We start from the raw sequence: 18,383 nt of genomic DNA on the forward strand, positions 1-18,383 counted from the left end.
CCAACTTTCCATGTATCCAATCTCAAGAAATGTTTAGCTGACGAGAACCTCCACATACCACTTGATGAAGTTCAAGTTGATGAGTCTATGCATTTCGTTGAGAAGCCTGTTGAGATTATGGATCGCGAGGTAAAGCAAACCAAGCGCAGTCGCATCCTTATTGTCAAAGTTCGTTGGCAGTCCAAGCGCGGAGCCGAGTTCACTTGGGAAAGGGAAGATCAGATGAAGATCAAGTACCCGCATCTTTTCTCTGCGCATCCTACTTCGAGATAAATTTCGGGACGAAATTTCTTAAAGTAGGGGAGACTGTGACAACTGCCCAATCCGACCCGACCCAGGTACCCGTTTTCGAATCCGATTCTTTTTATAATTTAAAGTTTGATTATTAATCTTTGTAAATTTAACATTAAATAAATTATATATAATTTTTTTTATATACTACTTACTAATAATAATAATTCCTTTCCGCCGTCCCGCCTCTTCTTCTCTCTTGTCGCCGTACCGTCTCTTCTTCTCTCTTGTCGCCGTCCCGCCTCTTCTTCTCTCTTGTCGCCGTCCCGCCTCTTCTTCTCTCTTGTCGCCGTCCCGCCTCCCTTTTCTCTCTTGTCGCCGTCCCGCCTCCCTTTTCTCTCTTGTCGCCGTCCCGCCCCTCTATGCTTAACCCCCTTGAGCCTTGAACCCCCCCTTTCTCTCTTAACTCTTTGCTTGTCCTTTGGTTCTTCCCGCCTAAGGATGTCTGCGCAGCTCCACGCGCCAGACTCCTTACAAGGAAGCCTGCGCGAAGACCAACTGTTCCTGCGATACGCGAGGCGAACTGTTCCCGCAGCGCGCTAAGAATGGTAGTTCTTCCCGCGGCGCGCTAAGGATTATAGTTCTTCCCGCGGCGCGCTAAGGATTATAGTTCTTCCCGCGACGCGTTAAGGATTTTAGTTCTTCCCGCGACGCGCTAAGGATTATAGTTCTTCCCGCGGCGCGCTAAGAATTGTTCTCTGTCTGCCTCCGCCCTCGCGCGCGCTCGAGTTTTCTCGCGCTAGACCTTAAGCCTTTTCTTCAGTTTAGGTCAGCTTGTATGCTTTTGAAATATCTTATCTTTTGTAAGAGCACTTTAGGTCAGTTCCGACATCTGTCCGAAAAGCCACTTTCGGCGCAGCATGCGCACCAATCCTATTGGTTGACAGAAAAAGTGACTGGCATAATCTTTTGAAATCTTCTTTTGCATGTCTTGAACAGTGTTTTATCTGACACCTCCCATGCTTTGACCTGTAACCTGTCAGCTTTTCCCCATCCCCTGCAGCTGCCGGCATATCTTTTGATATCTTTTGCTTTTGTTTTCTTGTGCTTTTAGTATCTTTTGCTTGATTTGATGAGATCTTTTCCCCTTTTTCAAGGGATTGTGTTCCCTTGGGTTTTCCCTATAAATAAAACTATTTTCTTTTAACACTACACACACTACACTTAAACACTCCTCAATCTCTCTCCCTTTGCTCTCTGCCGGAGATCTTCAGCAGCGCAACTCCTCTCTTTGCCTCCTTCTTCTCTTCTGTTCTGCCCAGATTCTCGGTAAATAATTAATATATAATTTTTCCTTTTTAAATAATTTGTTTAAGTGACTTACTGCATATATTCAAGACATAAAAACCAATCGTTAAACCAATAACCTCTTATTTATAGGTTAACTTGTGCTTGTTTAAAAGTTGGTTCTTGCATTATCTTTCAACACACCTTTTTCAGGTGAGTAATCTCGTACTTGATCCCCTTTTATTTTTAACGTTTTGGGATGTTCATGTGTTCGTACAACTTGAGTCTTAAACTTGTTTATGAAATTTATATGCGCAAAACCCCATGTGTTATGGACGTTTACTTGGCTGTTTATTTGTATGTGTGAATCATTAACCGCTTTGTTCGGCCTATTCCGAAGTTTTCATGGATCCATTAGATGAACACGGGAGACCTATCGTTTACGGTTTTCTTGTTTTGTTACACATGCACGTATGATTTCTTGTTTTTGTGCTCAATTGGGAGCACGGATTGAACTATGAGCTATGATCTAAGGCTTGATCACAATCTGATTACACCCTATGTTAAACCCCAGTTAAGCACATGTTGCGCGCAATGTTTGTTATTATCTATTTATATCTATTAAACTTGATTTCTCACCGACACGCAAGTGTTGACGTTTTATTTTAACACATGTTCAGGTTTGCTGTAGCTGCTTTTGGGAATCTCAAGGACACGTAGGATGTTTTCTTTTTCTTTGGACCTAGATTAAAATGTAACAAGACGAATTATGTTATTTGAATATTTTAAGTTATGATATGATTTATGTTACTTTACGATTTGTGTTTTGCGCGTGCGCAATAAAAATGCATTTATTAAATATTGACACCCAAATAGTGTCACGAGTAATGAAACAATACGTGGCGCCCCGATGTATAATCCGCCATCGGTCGGGGTGTTACAAGAAGCGACTTATGAGCAAAAATAATAATGAAGCCTGCGCGTGAGGCGACTTACGAGCTGTAATAATAATGAAGCTGGCGCGAGAAGCGACTTACGAGCTATAATAATAATAACAGCCTGCGCGCGAGGCGACTTACGAGCTGTAATAATAATGAAGCTGGCGCGAGAAGCGACTTACGAGCTATAATAATAATAACAGCCTGCGCGCGAGGCGACTTACGAGCTGTAATAATAATGAAGCTGGCGCGAGAAGCGACTTACGAGCTATAATAATAATAACAGCCTGCGCGCGAGGCGACTTACGAGCTGTAATAATAATGAAGCTGGCGCGAGAAGCGACTTGCGAGCTATAATAATAATAACAGTCTGCACGCATGGCGACTTACGGGCTGCAAGAATAACAGCTTGCGCGCGAGGCGTGTTATGAGCTGTGTGAATAATAAAGCCTGCGCGTGAGGCGACTTACGGGCTGTAAGAATAATAACAGCTTGCGCGCGAGGCGTCTTATGAGCTGTGTGAATAATAAAGCCTGCGCGTGAGGCGACTTACGGGCTTCAAGAATAATAACAGCTTGCGCGCGAGGCGTCTTATGAGCTGTGTGAATAATAAAGCCTGCGCGTGAGGCGACTTACGGGCTGCAAGAATAATAACAGCTTGCGCGCGAGGCGTCTTATGAGCTGTGTGAATAATAAAGCCTGCGCGTGAGGCGACTTACGGGCTGCAAGAATAATAACAGCTTGCGCGCGAGGCGTCTTATGAGCTGTGTGAATAATAAAGCCTGCGCGTGAGGCGACTTACGGGCTGCAAGAATAATAACAGCTTGCGCGTGAGGCGTCTTATGAGCTGTGTGAATAATAAAGCCTGCGCGTGAGGCGACTTACGGGCTGCAAGAATAATAACAGCTTGCGCGCGAGGCGTCTTATGAGCTGTGTGAATAATAAAGCCTGCGCGTGAGGTGACTTACGGGCTGCAAGAATAATAACAGCTTGCGCGCGAGGCGTCTTATGAGCTGTGTGAATAATAAAGCCTGCGCGTGAGGCGACTTACGGGCTGCAAGAATAATAACAGCTTGCGCGCGAGGCGTCTTATGAGCTGTGTGAATAATAAAGCCTGCGCGTGAGGCGACTTACGGGCTGTAAGAATAATAACAGTTTGCGCGCGAGGAGTCTTATGAGCTGTGTGAATAATAAAGCCTGCGCGTGAGGCGACTTACGGGCTGTAAGAATAATAACAGCTTGCGCGCGAGGCGTCTTATGAGCTGAGAATAATAAAGCCTGCGCGTGAGGCGACTTACGGCTGCAAGAATAATAACAGCTTGTGCGCGAGGCGTCTTATGAGCTGTGTGAATAATAAAGCCTGCGCGTGAGGCGACTTACGGGCTGCAAGAATAATAACAGCGTGCGCGCGAGGCGTCTTATGAGCTGTGTGAATAATAATAATAACAGCCTGCGCGCGAGGCGACTTACGAGCTGTAATAATAATGAAGCTGGCGCGAGAAGCGACTTACGAGCTATAATAATAATAACAGCCTGCGCGCGAGGCGACTTACGAGCTGTAATAATAATGAAGCTGGCGCGAGAAGCGACTTACGAGCTATAATAACAATAACAGCCTGCGCGCGAGGCGACTTACGAGCTGTAATAATAATGAAGCTGGCGCGAGAAGCGACTTGCGAGCTATAATAATAATAACAGCCTGCGCGCGAGGCGACTTACGGGCTGCAAGAATAACAGCTTGCGCGCGAGGTGTCTTCTGAGCTGTGTGAATAATAAAGCCTGCGCGTGAGGCGACTTACGGGCTGCAAGAATAACAGCTTGCGCGCGAGGCGTCTTATGAGCTGTGTGAATAATAAAGCCTGCGCGTGAGGCGACTTACGGGCTGCAAGAATAACAGCTTGCGCGCGAGGCGTCTTATGAGCTGTGTGAATAATAAAGCCTGCGCGTGAGGCGACTTACGGGCTGTAAGAATAATAACAGCTTGCGCGCGAGGCGTCTTATGAGCTGTGTGAATAATAAAGCCTGCGCGTGAGGCGACTTACGGGCTGTAAGAATAATAACAGGTTGCGCGCGAGGCGTCTTATGAGCTGTGTGAATAATAAAGCCTGCGCGTGAGGCGACTTACGGGCTGTAAGAATAATAACAGCTTGCGCACGAGGCGTCTTATGAGCTGAGAATAATAAAGCCTGCGCGTGAGGCGACTTACGGGCTGTAAGAATAATAACAGCTTGCGCGCGAGGCGTCTTATGAGCTGTAATAATAGTGGAGCTTGCGCGTGAGGCGGCTTACGAGCTACTTTATGTCACGCGCCACGTGTAGATGTTGCATGCGCGTGCGCGTAGACTTTGGTTTTGTGTTATGCGTCACGCGCAGATGTTGCGTGCGCGTGCGTGTAGACTGTGACATGTGTGAGCATGTGATGCGTAAGCATGTGTAATATGCGTGAGCATATGTGATGCGTGAGCATATGGTATGAGGATTCCCAATCCCTAAGTTTGGCGCGTAGCCATATGGGATATTATGAGGATTCCCAACCTTGAAGTTTTGGCGCGTAGCCATATGGGATATTATGAGGATTCCCATCCTTGGCGCGTAGCCATATGGGATATTATGAGGATTCCCAACCTTGGCGCGTAGCCATATGGGATATTAGGAGGATTCCCAACCTTGCAGTTTGGCGTGTAGCCATATGGGATATTAGGAGGATTCCCAACCTTGAAGTTTGGCGCGTAGCCATATGGGATATTAGGAGGATTCCCAACCTTGGCGCGTAGCCATATGGGATATTAGGAGGATTCCCAACCTTGAAGTTTGGCGCGTAGCCATATGGGATATTAGGATTCCCAACCTTGAAGTTTGGCGCCAATGTCGAATCACGAAATGAATCTTACCTGATCCATGACGATGTTTCCACGGATTTTCGAGATGAACGAACCACGTCTTGATCTTCTTCTTCTACGGCAGCACCGGTGACCTGCAATGTTGAGACCTGCAATGGTTTCGGGGGTGTGGAGGTGACTGCTAAGATATCCTGAGGATTTCTTGTTCACAGACACAAACAGTGGTGGTGGCTCTTATTGAGCATGACCTTTGATAAGGAGGTGGAGACCTCCTTATATAGAGTCTCATGGCCACCATCATGGTACCCTAATGGGCCTAGCCCAGTTAGGGTTACCTCCACAAAACCCCTTCGGCCCAATAACATTGTATTAGTCCATGCGATAAAATAGGCCAAACATAATAGATTTAGGGTCGTAGACCCGGGTTTTAGTACCATACCCCTACACTTATTATATTTCACCTTTCTTTATTTCATTTATTTCACAAGATTCTGAAGGTATAACTTTTTTTTATCAGAAAATGTTTAATTAATGTTATATCTTTTATTATAAAATGCTATATAAATCTAGTAACTTTTATACAACAATATGTCCAAATTTTAAACGACATAATAATTTTAAGGTTATTTTTACAAAGTTAGGTTTCAAATTAATTTTTGGTCCCCACTTATACACTAAAACATTATAAAAGTTGAATCTATAATACTAAAAATAATAATAGAGTTTAGAGCAAGAGTCAATAGACCATAATAGAGTGTAGACAGGTATATATTAAAATTTATTGCAAGGATTAAAAAACTTCAACATGGTATTGTTTAATAAGTATCGATGTTTATCCATTTGTTGCACATTTAAAACCGTCAACATACTAATTGTGATGAATTTAATGCATCATTATACGTACATACATCAAAACTTATTACAATAGTAAACCAAGCTTGAGATTAAGAGTGGGATGAGGCACCGATATAATCGGTAGTGTATTGATTGAAAAATTATTTTAATATTTTTATATAATACACACCCCTAATCATACTCCTAAATCTACTTACTTCATAGGACTCGAGCCCTTGGCTGCGAGTTTTTTTATAATTATTTTTAGTTATAATAAAAATATATATTTATAGCATTTGAGTCAAATATATCTAGTGTCCATACTCTCTTGTTCACAAAGTGGAAACCTTTGCTGCAAACTCAGAGGTCAGGTTCTTTTGTTAAGCCAAACCACATGCCCACTCATCTCACAAACTTCAAAGTTCAAACAATATAATATAATTTAATTAAAAAACATAAATAAAAATAGTATTAGCTAGTAACCTATCACTATAACATGATGAAAATGGCTGAATTACCTTTGAAAAAAATAAAATAAATAATAAATTCTAATTCTCTATGAATGTGTATTAAATATACCATCTTTAAATCACTTGCTTTTTCTAGTACTATTTACTTGATCAGTTGATCATATCAGCTGCATCACATTTATAACATAAGTATTATATTATTGTTACTCTTCTATATACCAGTAAATTTTCAACTTACCAAGAGCTATCATACCATTTATTTCCCATCAAATTCTAAGCCAATTTTGCTGGTTCCTCATCAATGTCTAAAAAGATGTCACTCCCACATGCAGAACCCGGCGACCTTTCTTCAGAAGGTTCTAGAACCTTCTTGTCGTCACTTGTAGAAGGTTGAGACACATTACCTTCTTGTACTACTGTTATATCCATTTTCCCATTTTGTACTTGCATAACATCATTAACCATATTTTTTGGAGAGTTTTCGGAGCTCCCACCTAAGGGTATATATGGTTTCGTTACTGGTGAGCGTATCACCAGTTTTTGTGTAAGTATGGATTTTCTATCGACTGGCAGCACGCGTTTGGAAGCTGGAGATGCATCTTTTGTTAAGCTATCCTTTGATGACACATGTACTCCGTGAGTTGACTTTTCGTCTCTTAAAGATGGTCTTGCTAAAGACTCGAATTCAAGTTTGACTTTCTCTATAGAGTCACATAACTCGATAACCGGTTCAACACCTTTCCTGCCATCATATGAACAGTTGTGGAATAAATTATAAAGTAAGGATTGAACCTGAAACTTGAATGCGTTCGTCTTACCGAGAAACAATATCAATTGCATGGTAAAATTGGTCTTTAACAGTCTTGGCTGCATCAAAGATTGCAATAACCTGCATAGTTCTACTGGTTATAAATCTAATAAACAAAACGCAACGTCAACTTTTAATATTATACATGTTAAAATTTTCGAAAACTCAAATAGAATGTAAAATTCAAAGGTCACAAGAGTAAACATGCTTTGTTTTCTGCAGACAGATAAGCTTGCTCGAGACCTCTTCTTCGTTCAATATCTTGCAAAAATTCTTCATCCGGGTCGATTGCTTTCTCATACCTACCACGGGCCAAAAATATAAGGGAAATTTATTTTTTGACAAATATATAATGTATTAAACAACAATTGTTGAAACAGACGGAGGACCGATCACAATATACCTTTTCAAGTTCTTCATATGTTTCCTTAAATTGATGATGGCAGGTTCCAATGCATCCTTACAATAGCGAAATCCAAATAAACTAAGCGAGTAAGATGCAATGACATATAATTATAATGACCACTGTTGCATGATTACCTTGTAAGCCGATAAAAGACTGCGTGTCATATTTACAAAATATTCTTCATGAATCTCCAACTCATCACTTTGGTATGTCAAATGAAAAGGCAATGTAAATTCATCAGAAACTTGAATAAAAAAAAATAAAGACTTGAGGGTCTCAGAGATTACATACTTGACTTTCTGCTCCTTTTGCACCATGAACGAAGACTGAAATGCCCAAGAAGCTTCTAGAAAGTCAACAAATGCACTACAAGTATCTGCTTCTGCTTCTGCTTCTGCTTTATATGAGATGATTGCTTTTGAGAGTTCATCCTCCTATAGCATAGTCAAGGTTGACCAAATGAGTCAGGATAAGTGAGTTTTAGTACGGGTCAAAATCGGTTAAGCTAATCCGAAACAGTTCCCGTCCATTTATTTTAAATGTAATATAAAAATAAGGTGATACTTCATACTTCACCGAATAGTAATCAAGTTTCATAAGTGTCAACTCAAATTTATTTTTTCTGTTCCTCTAGAGTCACTCGACTTTCGTTAGGCGTTCCAATCTTGTGAAATCTTTTTTATAAATAGTTAAAAAAGTTTATAAGCGAAGTGAATTAGATGGAACATATATGAATCTTGGTTACTATTAAGTGATTATTATTTTTTTTAATTTTTTTTCAGTTTGACTTGAATTGAAGAATTATGAAACTTGGTGGAGTATTATTTAATAAGTTTTTCTCTTCACTGTTATCTCCTAATTCAAGTTAACTTTATAAAACTAATCACTAAATAGTAAGTAGGATTCATATATGTTCCATTTAGGTCACTAATTTTTTTTTAAAAGAAGTTGACATTTATAAAACAATTTCACAAGGTTGGAACACCTACCGAAAGTTGAGTAACTTTAGAGAAACAAAAAAAAAAGTTTGGGACACTTGAAAACCTTCGTTAGTATTGTCTAAAACTACCCCTATTGATAACTAGTGTCTCATATATGATTACAAAATTATCTTATTTCAATAATAAATCTGTTTTTTTGAATATTAAGGAGGTTTTGTGCATTAATAATACACTGTGAACATCTCTTTACATACATTTTTAAAATTAACCTGTTCAACCCTTTATAGATAAAACTTAACGGATCAATCTTTCATAAACCTCTACCTAAGAGCATCTCCAACTCGCACCGGAACCCAAGGTCCGGATTATCTTATTTCGATAACAATCTAGCGTTGGAGATGCACTGAAGTAGATTGTATTATTATTATTAAACCTTAAGTTGTACTGGACTTAAGTTATGTATTCCAACCTTTGATTTAAAATGTACAAGAAGCTGATTATTAGCATCATCAAACTGTTCTCTTTCTTCCTTGGCATCTTGAAGCTGATCATTTAAAGCAGCCAATGAGCTTTTGACCTACAAAAGGCAGTTATATAAGAAAAAAACACAGTGAAATATGATGCTCATTAATAATTTAATATCTTCCTCCTCCATGCATAATTAAACTACAGAGTACAGACCTTCAATTAACTTACGAAAATAATAAAATCACAAATCAGCACTAGTATCATTGCAAGGAAGAAGGCACCTTCTTCAGATTATCATCAAGTTCATCCCGCTGCTTTTCAAGCACACTAATTTCTGCTGCTAAATCCTGGAAAATGTTTACATTTTTACCCTTAAACTGCCTCGTGTTAGGATAACTTGCGGTTATGATCAGGGAACAGAAATACCTTCTCCATTTGGCTGACTTCACTAGTTTTGGCTACACGAAATTGAATGGCGTCTTCTTTTTGTTGCCTGAATACACAATAATATGATAGATGTATTTAAACATTTATTAAAAAGTCTTCATAACTATTAAAATGAAAAAACAAGTGACAAACATATACCTATGATCTGATATGCGCCTTTCGGTTTTAGATGCTGAGCTGAGAAGAGACTCTGATAAAACTTTTAATTTATCGATCTGCATATACATATATTCATTACTCTTATTTCAGGTTTGTAAGTCATAATATTATTCAAGAGAAGAAATAATATAAGATGTTTACTTTTTGAGCATGAGCCTCTGGTGTATCCCCATTGTTTAACAATCTTTTTTTAAGTAAAAGTGACTCCAGCCTACAACAAAGTCGAACGGGGGAAACGGATTCTTTTATAACCTGCATGAATAAATGTCATTTTGACTTCAACAAAATTAAACAATTTATAAAAGTTACACTAAACCTGCAGAAAATTCACTGATATTATGCTTTTAAAGAAATAGTGTAATTATTGATGTGTTGATAGATGCACATAGACTTGTAAACGAACCGAATGAACACGAATGAGGCATGCTCATGCTCATTCATTTAACTCTAAATGAAAAAAGAATCGAACATGAACAGTTGAACGACCATAGCTGAACAAACAGCAATTAAAAGTAACGTGGATATCAATCTGTACTCTGTAGGGCCTAAATACATAATAAAACCAGAGTAAATGGTAATGAGTGATAATTTAATTTAACAAATTGTAATATACCTAACAATTTAAATGAATACATAAACGGACAAACTTAAACAAGCGGAAACTAATGAACATAAATGAATGTAAACACACGGACATAAATGAAAGAACGAGACACGTGCTCATGTTCGTTAGTTTAACTAAATAAACGGAAGTTTTGTTCATGTCTGTTCGTTTACTAAATAAACGAACCTCCCGCCAAACGGTTCACTGAATGTTCAGCTACAAGCCTATTAAATAATAGCATTCTTACTTCCAATGTAGCATCGCTTGTTGCATCCAAACAATGTTCATCACTCTCAATTGGAAGTTCCGGGTGTTCAATTCTTTTCAAGTTTTGTTGTATTTCAGAGACTTCAGAATCTATTCTGGGGGCAGATAGTGAAATATAGGGTGTCATGAACAAGAAACAAATGTGCAGATGAATTTCATACAAAAAAAAGGAAAATATTATACAACCTTAAAACCACCAAGAAGTTTCCAGATTATTTATACCATCTAACAGGTCTTAAACTTTTTAGTAATACAAAATGATAGAAACTTAAACAGAAAATGCAGTAACGCATCAAGACCCAAAGTTTCCTGATGTCCTATATACCAGTGACTCGGAGGCCTTGGTTCATATCACACTCAAGGCCGGCCAGAGAAGAGGCTAGGTGGGTGGCCGCCCAGGGCCCGTTCTCCCTGAAGGATCCGGTTTTTTCCCCCGAATATATTGAGTTTTTATATATATGTCTCCGCAAAATATCAGGTCCTAGGGGCCCTATTTGTCTACTTGCCCCAGGCCCAGGAATTTTTGGATTCTTCGGGACGGCCCTGATCACAGTTATTTAGTAGTTATCTATTACTATTATGAAGGTCTTTGTTAATATCACAGTTAATGTGGGGTGGGTTATGTACACATACATTTCGTCCTTATTGGAGCACTCATTTAGGCGATCATTAATGATATTTAAATATTTTCACTAATTCACTCAAATTATAATATAAATAGAACACAATTAACTTCTCTAGAAATTTCAGTTACATATAATGTCGATTATGAGACTTTAACTATTGAGATTGGGGACTTACAGGCCAACTTTGTTTTTAATACATGCAGAGTTGACTAAAATAATGCAGAATTTAAAGACTAGATACTAAAAGTAGAAAATGAACGCAAACAGCAGTTGGTATCACTTCTAAGGATTCCTCCTATAATATTAGTGTAATTAAGTTTAAAAGCATGCGTTATAACTAAGCATTCTCTTTATCGGTACTGCAAATGATGAGCTAATAAGCCTAGCAATTTACAAAGAATAATAAGTTCTTACCATAGACATTGTTATGCCTTCAAGAGCCCCACTGTGAAGAAAGACATCACGGAAATTCACTGGTGACACACCAAGATCTCGGTCATAATATAGGATCTGTCAATTGGAAAAATAAGTGATGGAAAATAAGAAACAGTATTTCATATTCAAGACGTGATGCAACAGAAACATGTGCATGGCAAATATATACAAACAAGATATATTAATAGATATGAACAATCAAACAGAAACAGGTGCATGTAAACAAACAGACTAAACAAGAAACGGAGCATGTTCGTGTTTGCTCTTTTAACTGAACAAATGGTTGAACAGGAACAATTAAACGAACGAGGTTTTCTTTTTCACGGTTGATTATGTTCGTTTGTTAACTGTATAAAAGAATGGTTCACAAACGAACATAACTAGACACAGATGAATGAACATAACTGAGTTGAAACCAATCAAAAGTAAACGTGAACAAAAATCTTTGGGGTCTACAATGTTACTAAAACTAGATCAACTTGTAATGAGCCTGAAATATTCAATTGAATATATTAACAAACTCAAATAAACAAACATACAGACAGACAGAGTGACAGACGGACAGACAAAAAAACATAACCTGACGTTCATGAACATAATTGAATGAACAAATTGTGTGTTCATGTTCATTCGTTTAACTAATGAAGAAAAAATTTGGTTCAGATCCATTCGTTTATTAAATAAACAAAACGGTTCACTGAACGTTTGGTTATTTTACATGCCTATTAGTGGACACACACGTGGCAACTAGAGCAACATAAATATAACATAACAGCATAAAACAGAGCCATATTTTCTCACTTACAATATCTGACTTTCCAGGAGGATCACTTTTATGAACTGATGTACAAGTTTCATCCAAATTTTTCTCATTATTCTCAGCTGAACCTGCATTCAGTCTTTCAATTTCTCTCAGAGAAACTAACCATCTTTTAAGCAACTGAACTCTTTCTTCCCCTTGAGAAGAAACAGAAAGTTCTTCAAGCCTTCTAACTGCATCTTTATAGCTTTTTATGTTCAAAGCTGCATGTGTCTTTAAAATGAAAAACCTTGTGAATACATGAGCTTACACGTGTAAAAGTTAATGAAAATAACCAGAGCATTCATGGTACTTGAGACCTAAGGCTGTCGATATGCAAAATCATAAAGTTCAGCATTGTACACAATTACAAACCTGAATTGTATTCTTACATACAAGTATAGCCATTACCCATTTCAAACCATCAAAAACCGAATACACTACTAATTTTTTTTGTTATTTTTTTTTAGTTCAATTAACTAAAAAAAAAGGTTCCAGTTACAACAAAGAGGCAGGTAAGCAGGCAACAAGCTGCGCCGCCACCCCCTTTTGAATGACAAAACCGATCCTACTTAAAACACAGTTATTGTTCTACTAATTATGATGAGAAGCTGATCTAGTAGTGAAAGAATAATTATTTCCCCTTGAATAATCTGATGGGTTCTCTTCCCTTTATATAGTTAAATTACAAGTATATCAATTATATACTAACACAAATTCCTAATCATAAACCAATACAAATATGAATATACTATATCCTGTGGACTGACGTTTCGAGGACCAAGAGATAAGGTTATCCCCAAGATAAACACAATAACCTGATGTCGAATGCCTCGTATCGGGGCACCCAGCCCAGTCGGCATCTGTGTAGGCACGCAAGGATATACTGTTAAGCGGTCCAAGTGTAATGCCATATGATGATGTCCCATGGAGATATCTGGTATACGTTGTAGAGCATGCCAATGTGTCATCTTTGGGGAGTGCATGTGTATACAAATCTGTTGAACCGCATAAGAGATATCGGGACGTGTAAACGTAAGATATTGTAATGCTCCTGCTAAACTGCGGAAAAGAGTTGGATCCTCAAAAACAATGTCATCTGAGTTGCTTAACTTTGACTTCGTATCGACCGGAGTAGGTACAGATTTGCAAGATTCCATCCCGGTCCGTTTAATAATATCAAGTGCATACGCTTTTTGAGATAAAAACATCTCATTGCCTTGGCGAGAGAGCGTGAGTCCAAGAAAATAACTTAGGGGGCCAAGATCTTTCATTGCGAATTCATTTTTGAGGCTTTCCATGAGTGTAATTCGTAAGGTATCAGAAGACGTGGTAAGGATGATGTCATCCACGTAAATGAGCAGATAAGCAACGTCACGACCATAGTGATACACAATTAAGGAGTTATCACATTTACTTTGAGTAAAACCCAATGTTGTCACAAAAGTGAACAGTTGGTACCATGCCCTTGGGGCTTGCTTAAGTCCATAAAGCGACTTTTTGAGAAGACACACGTGGTCCGGGTAATTTTGATGTCGAAACCCCATGGGTTGATACATGCAAACCGTTTCGTTGAGTGTGCCATGTAAGAAAGCATTAGTGACATCCAGTTGATGTATTTGCCATGATTGAGCCAAAGCAAGTGATAAAACTGTTCGTATGGTAGCCGGTTTAACAACCGGGCTGAATGTTTCACCGCAATCCACACCAAGTTGTTGGTTTCGACCATCGCATACCAACCGAGCTTTGTAGCGTTCCAATGTACCGTTTGATTTGAACTTGTGACGAAACAACCACATGCTACGTATAACATGCATATGTGGTTGGCGTGGAACTAACTCCCATGTCTGATTTTTAATAAGGGCATTAAACTCAACCGTCATGGCATCGTGCCATTCTGGAGAAGACAAGGCAACCGTAGGGTTTTTAGGAATGGGAACGATGGTGGAGGTAGAGAGATTAAATGGTTGGCGATGTTTAGTGATGCCATCCATTGAACGAGTGCGAATAGTACGAGTAGTTTAGGCCGTATTAGATGTAGGTGCAGGCTTAGAAGGAAAAGTATGGGGCTGTGCTGTTGAGCTTGGTTGTAGTGGAGGGGGAATGTTGAGGGACGAGTTTTTTTGGGTCGATGTAGAGGAAGATGTAGGCCCATTGAATGAGGGAATATCATTTGGCTGGCCTGTAGGCTTTGGTCTATGTGTGTAGACCGGACGAAAAGATTGTTGGGGTTGGCGAGCTTGGGTTTGGGTCGAGGGTTGAGTTTGGGTTGGTGTGGTTGTGGTAGCAGGTGGGATGGGTGTGGAAGATGAGTTGTTTAGACTATCCACGTGAGGCCAGTGGAGGGGGTGAAGAGAGTTTGTTAGGAAGTCATACGAGGTAGGAGAGGGTTTGTGTAGATTGGCAAACGGGAAGGTGGTTTCATCAAACTTTACGTGGCGACAAATGATGATCTTATGAGTAGATAGATCAAGACATTTATATCCTCGATGTTGATTTGGATAGCCAAGGAAGACACAAGGTTTGGAACGAGGCTGTAATTTGTGAATGGTGGTGTGAGGGAGAAGCGGGTAGCACAAGCAACCGAACACACGAAGGTGGTTGTAGGATGGTGTACGATTGTAGAGTAGTTGAGTAGGTGTTATAAATCGGTGGGTTTTGCTCGGTAATATGTTTAGAATATATGTGGCAACTTCTAAGGCATGGTGCCAATAACTATTTGGAAGGTTAGATTGGGCTAAGAGGGTACGAATGATGTTGTTAATGGAGCGGATGGTGCGTTCTGCTTTGCCATTTTGGGAAGACGTGTATGGGCAGGAAAAACAGAATTGCATGCCATTATTGGTGCAAAATTGTTGGAAGGAGGAGTTGGCATATTCTTTTCCGTTGTCACATTGAAATTGTTTTATTTTACATTCAAATTGTGTGTGTATTAAATTGGAAAATTGTAAGAAAATTGAGTATACTTGGGACTTATGGCTAATGGGGTAGGTCCATAAAAAATTAGTATGATCATCAATAAATAAAATATAGTATCAATGTCCCCCGGTACTTATGGGTGATGTTCATAAGTCACTATGGATGATGTCAAATGGTAAAAACGTAGGCGTAAACGAATCAACAAATGGAAGTTTAATAAATTTTCCAAACACACACGATTGACAAAGTTTATCATTATTTAATGAACGATAATTAATAAAACAAGACTTCTTTAAAGAATGCAATAAATTGGGTCCACGTGTCTTGAGTAATGGCTGCAAAAGTAGAAGGAGACCGAATATTGGATAGAATTTGAGGAGTGAGTGGATAGAGATCCCCGGAGCTATTGCTGCGGAGGATACGAGCCTTGGTCTTGAGATCCTTCACAAGAAAACCATACGGGTCAAATTCAATAGAAATTTGATTATCGGTTGTTAAACGACGAACCGATAACAGATTTTTGATAATGTCAGGTGCGTAAAGAACATTTTTAAGTTTAAAGGGTGGGTAGGGTGGTAGTAGGGTTTGGTTGCCTTGTCCATTAACCGGAATGGTGTGACCATTACCGACAATTATATTTCGTAAAATACCCGAATTAAAAAATGATGAAAAGTTACCTGGATTATTAGTCATATGATTTGTTGCTCCTGTATTCATGTACCAAGGACGCTATGGAGGATACAATGATATCGTGTGTAATGCTTGATCGATGTCGGTTGGGGTGTAGCCAGCGGTGTATGATTGAGTGGGCCTAGAACCAAGAATACCCGGGCTAGGATTTGGAGGCCGATTGCTGGTGGGATAGGGGCATGGCGGGTTATGGTTTGTAGACCATTGAAGGAGTTGTTGCCATTGTTGAGGGGAGAAACCAGTAAAGTTTTGCCAAGGTTGAGGGTAGAACGAAGTTGACTGGGAGGGAGAGAACATGCCTCGTCCACGGCCAGAGTTGTTGCGTCCACGACCCCGTCCCGAAACGACCGACCCCGGCCACGACCACGATCAGATGATGCGTAATCTGGGCGGTTGTCCTGACGGTTTTCCGGTGTTATAGTGTCGGTCTTAGAGGCAGAAGCTTGGAGGGCAGAACCAGCCACTTGAGCAGCATGAGAGGCTAAGTTATTTTTTCGAGTTTCTTCTTGACATAACCAAGACCGGGCTGTATTAAAATCTGGTAAGGGGATCGTCTGTTGAAGAATTGTAGCAACAGTCTCGTATTGCTCGTTAAGACCGGTTAGCAATTGAAGAACTAACTGTTGATTCGAGAGAGGCGCGTCAACATTGGTTAACTGATCTGCCAAAATCTTTACCTCTCGACAGTAGGCTTCCATATTAGCAAAATTTTCCAACCGGGTATTGGTGAGCTTTTGTTGAAGTTGGATTGCACGAGTGGGTTTGTTATCTTGGAACAAATTTTTCAAGTGCATTCCAGGCATCATAGGCGGTAGTGTTGGGTTTAATGATGGTTTGAAGGAGGTCAGTCGAGATGGTTCCGTATATCCATTGTAAAACAATGGCATCGAGATGTTTCCAGGTCTCTTCGGTAGTCAGGCCCTTGTCACCGGATGCTTTGTCACCGGAGCCTTTGTCACCGGAGGAGGAAGATGTGGTCGGTGCGGGTTTGGGAAGAAGGTGATGCCTGACCTGAAAGGCAGTACAGTGAATGCGGAATAGTTCCGACCAGGTGACGTAAGGAGCGGTTTCATTATCAAGGGTGATTGGGATAAAGTTTTTGATGTTAGAGACGGTGATTACGGGGTGTATTTTGGTGTCCATTGAATATATGATGGTGGGAAGAGGAATCGAAGGTGAAAGAAAGAAGAAGAGAGAGTTGCAGGTTTGGGATCGAAGAAGAAGCCGACAAGAAGGGAGGTACGGCTGTTCTAGGGTTGACTTGATACCATGAAAGAATAATTATTTCCCCTTGAATAATCTGATGGGTTCTCTTCCCTTTATATAGTTAAATTACAAGTATATCAATTATATACTAACACAAATTCCTAATCATAAACCAATACAACTATGAATATACTATATCCGATCTATTAAGTAGTTAGCAGACTCTTATAAGGACCAGCTTAACAAGGTTATACAGGTCGGGCAGAAAGAGCCCAAACTTAAATAAGGCATAACTTGGGGGGCTATGGGTGAAATTATGAGGCCCATTACTAGTCAACTGAACGGTCTTGAGCCGGACCTTGTGGCAAACGGCCGTAGGTGGTTTGGGTCAAATTCCATCATGGCATCATGCAGGCCCTCAATTCCGCCAGAGAAGACTTTTTCCCTAAGTTTCGCAACTTTCAAACATTTCCATAATAGTTTGATGCGTTTTCTAGCTGTCGTACGTAATTTAGACCCTTATTTACCATTTTAATTTCGGCTTCCATTGGATGTTTTCCCTATGTATTCGTTTCATCATTCAGAAATTCAATAACACTTCTTATTTTTCAGAATCATTCTCTCTGCTTTATTTTATTGCTTCTGCTCTGCATCAATTACCTCAGACAATCTTCTAAAATAAACAAATAGTAACCGCTTCAATATAATATTCATGAGGCAGATGAGCTAGTTAATTATTAATTTTCATAACAAAATTATTTACAATTAGCTGATAATATGTCTGCTAAATACAATTATCAAATTATAGATGTAATTTATATTGCACGAATAATAATAATAGTAATAGTAATAATAATAATAAGATGAAAAACGTACAACGCTGTCATGCAACATTTTGGCGCCTCTGGAGAATGCATTGCCTGATCGGATGGCACTGTAACCGGAATGAGAGCTAACGGCGTCTCCGAAAGTGGACCGGCCGCGTACTTCGACGGCTTTTTGCATCGC

General features: G+C 39.6%; 1 protein-coding gene across 1 annotated transcript; it reads right to left on the reverse strand.

Moving 5' to 3' along the window:
• Positions 1-6,811: 6,811 nt before the first annotated feature.
• LOC143617940 (uncharacterized) lies at positions 6,812-7,587 on the reverse strand. Its single transcript, XM_077090327.1, has 2 exons — positions 7,419-7,587; positions 6,812-7,342 (listed from the first exon to the last, which is right to left on the reverse strand). The coding sequence occupies exons 1-2, from the start codon at positions 7,493-7,495 to the stop codon at positions 6,874-6,876; spliced, it is 546 nt and encodes a 181-aa protein (XP_076946442.1). The 5' UTR covers positions 7,496-7,587; the 3' UTR covers positions 6,812-6,873.
• Positions 7,588-18,383: the final 10,796 nt, after the last annotated feature.

This window comes from Bidens hawaiensis, unplaced genomic scaffold (genome assembly GCF_021521415.1).
Source record: "Bidens hawaiensis isolate Kalapana, Puna unplaced genomic scaffold, B.hawaiensis_p1.1 tig00060860_1, whole genome shotgun sequence".
In the NCBI taxonomy this organism is placed as follows: Eukaryota; Viridiplantae; Streptophyta; class Magnoliopsida; order Asterales; family Asteraceae; genus Bidens; species Bidens hawaiensis.